Source organism: Arachis ipaensis, chromosome B04 (assembly GCF_000816755.2).
Source record: "Arachis ipaensis cultivar K30076 chromosome B04, Araip1.1, whole genome shotgun sequence".
In the NCBI taxonomy this organism is placed as follows: Eukaryota; Viridiplantae; Streptophyta; class Magnoliopsida; order Fabales; family Fabaceae; genus Arachis; species Arachis ipaensis.
The window spans coordinates 29,981,014-29,983,257 of NC_029788.2; the positions used below are offsets into that span (position 1 = coordinate 29,981,014).

A 2,244-nucleotide genomic window follows, 5' to 3' on the forward strand; every position below is an offset into this window, starting at 1 on the left:
TAACTCGTTAATTTTATCGATTTAATAATCGATTTGATTTTTAGTACATTGTGTTTTACACAAATATTCTATTATTTAACTGTTGTTAGCAAATTATTCTAATTTAAAACTATATGTTGGTTTCATGTTGTGTGGATTAGGATGAAGAGATAGAAGAAGGTGAAAGTTGGAGAAAGAGAGTAGCCATTGGTTTGTTCAAAAGTGGGAATAAGAATTTGATATTAGCACTTGCAAATTGTGTAGCCAATGGAATCCCATGTTTGGCAAGAGCAAGCATAAAAAATTTTAAAAATATTCTTAAATTTTATTTTATTTTAATTTTGTCTTAAAAATTTTTTATTTACATCAAATATACTCTTGACAACTAAATTTTCAAAAGTTTTAGGATCAATCCAATAATAATACATGACAATTATCTTTGATTTACTTGTATTGATGATTATTTTTGTAAAATTATTGCTGAATAGGTCCTAAATTTTTGTAAAATTTGTAAAATTATTTACTTTTTAATTATTTGATACAAATTAAAAATTTTTTGGACAAAAAATAAAGTAAAACTTATGAATATTTTTTAAATTTTTAGCAAACTTTTAAAATAAAAAATATACTTTATCTTATCTAAAATTATTTATTTATTTCAGTAATAATTAAAAAGTAAAAAATAAAAAAATTAATGCATTAAAAAAACAGAAAAATTAAGTTATGACCCTATGGTTTTTAAGTTACAGCTCCCAGGCATTATAAAAATGGATATCTTAATGTATTAAAACTTTAATTAAAATGCAATCAATTCTCGCTTTATTTAATAATTAAGAAATTTTTTTTTTCGGTCCAATTCATCATGTTTTACTTTTGTCTTATCGTTTGGCAAATTTGTAGCAGGATGTGGCAAAGTACTACCATCATTGCTGGCTAATGCTAATAAGGCCTCATTAGGGTATCTCCAAAACCTCTCCCTTGTGACGTGTACCGCCAATGAACTTATCTCAATAATCTCCAAATCCAATGAAAATGTCCATATTGTTCATGAATAATTGTTCATGAAGAAATTAAAGTTCTATATAATGTTCCATTTTATGATAGTGGTAAAATAGAGTATTGATGTTCACACAATTTCTCTCACCAATCAAAAGTGAAAGTGGACAAAATAGAAGATGAAAAAAAGTGGGTATTTAAAGTTTAAAGTTGTTCGTGCGGATAGTAAATAACTTCCCACTTTATAAGGTTCTTAGGGACCTGATTTAATCATTTAATACTCCTTGAAATTTTGGTATTAAAATTCTTTTTAAAGAGTTAGAAAAGAGTTAACGTTTATATGTATTTTATGTTTTTTATTTACAATTTATTTAGACTAAAATTATTATTTTAGTTTGGATCAATTTGAATTTATTATATTTTTAGATTAAAGTTATTTAATTTTAGCCGTTTAGCTGCGCTCTATCTTCTGGCGTTTTATTAAACCGCTGCAAAATGTTTTACAACGGTTCAAACTCGCTGCTAAACGGCTTCAGCAATCGCCACTAAGTGTTGGATTTATTGTAGTGAATATTCTTGACAATTACAAAAAAAATTTTGACAAAAAAAAGACTATTATAACATTATAATCAAAACAAAAGTACTGTCCAAAAAAAAATTAAAAAATAAAAAAATCAGAAAAACATTTTTAGTATTAATTTTAAAAAATCACACCTATAAAATAAATCCAACTCACAATTATACCAATCTCTTAAATTGAATTGAGTTATGTGCAAGTCTTATTTACAATTTTAGGAGTCAAAGAATGATTTTTAATAAATTTTTAGAAATTGTTTATTGTTCCATTTTAAATTTATAAGTTTGTAAAACGATAGATTTTCTAGAATTTAAAATAAAACATAAAAGTTTGATTTCTATTTTTATTCATTTTTTATTTTTTGATATTTTATTTGATTTCAAATAGGTATTTCTTTCTTGATATTTATTTTTTAAAATTAATAAAAAAATAAATAAACGATTAATTTTAAAATAAAAAATATCAATAATCTAAATCAATAGTATTCGATTTAGGACTGGTACAATATGTACATGATAAATCGAATAAAGTTACACTAATATTCTAAACTAAATGGGATTACATGCAAGTCTCGTTTACAAAGTGATTTACTTTGTAAACCGAATCTAATTATTTACATGTAAATCGAATCAACTTGAATTAAGTTTATTTAAATGAATTAGAAAACAAAATTTTATATTTTATATTATAAA

At 23.4% G+C, this 2,244-nt stretch overlaps 1 protein-coding gene across 1 annotated transcript in view; it reads left to right on the forward strand.

Annotated features, from left to right (window-relative positions):
- The window catches only part of LOC107636265 (putative E3 ubiquitin-protein ligase LIN), a 4,565-nt gene extending 3,531 nt beyond the window's left edge, over window positions 1-1,034 (forward strand). The window contains exons 6-7 of the mRNA XM_016339787.2: window positions 141-273; window positions 883-1,034. Of these exons, the coding sequence (XP_016195273.1) occupies window positions 141-273; window positions 883-1,034 (285 nt within the window). The remainder of the gene's footprint in view (window positions 1-140; window positions 274-882) is intronic.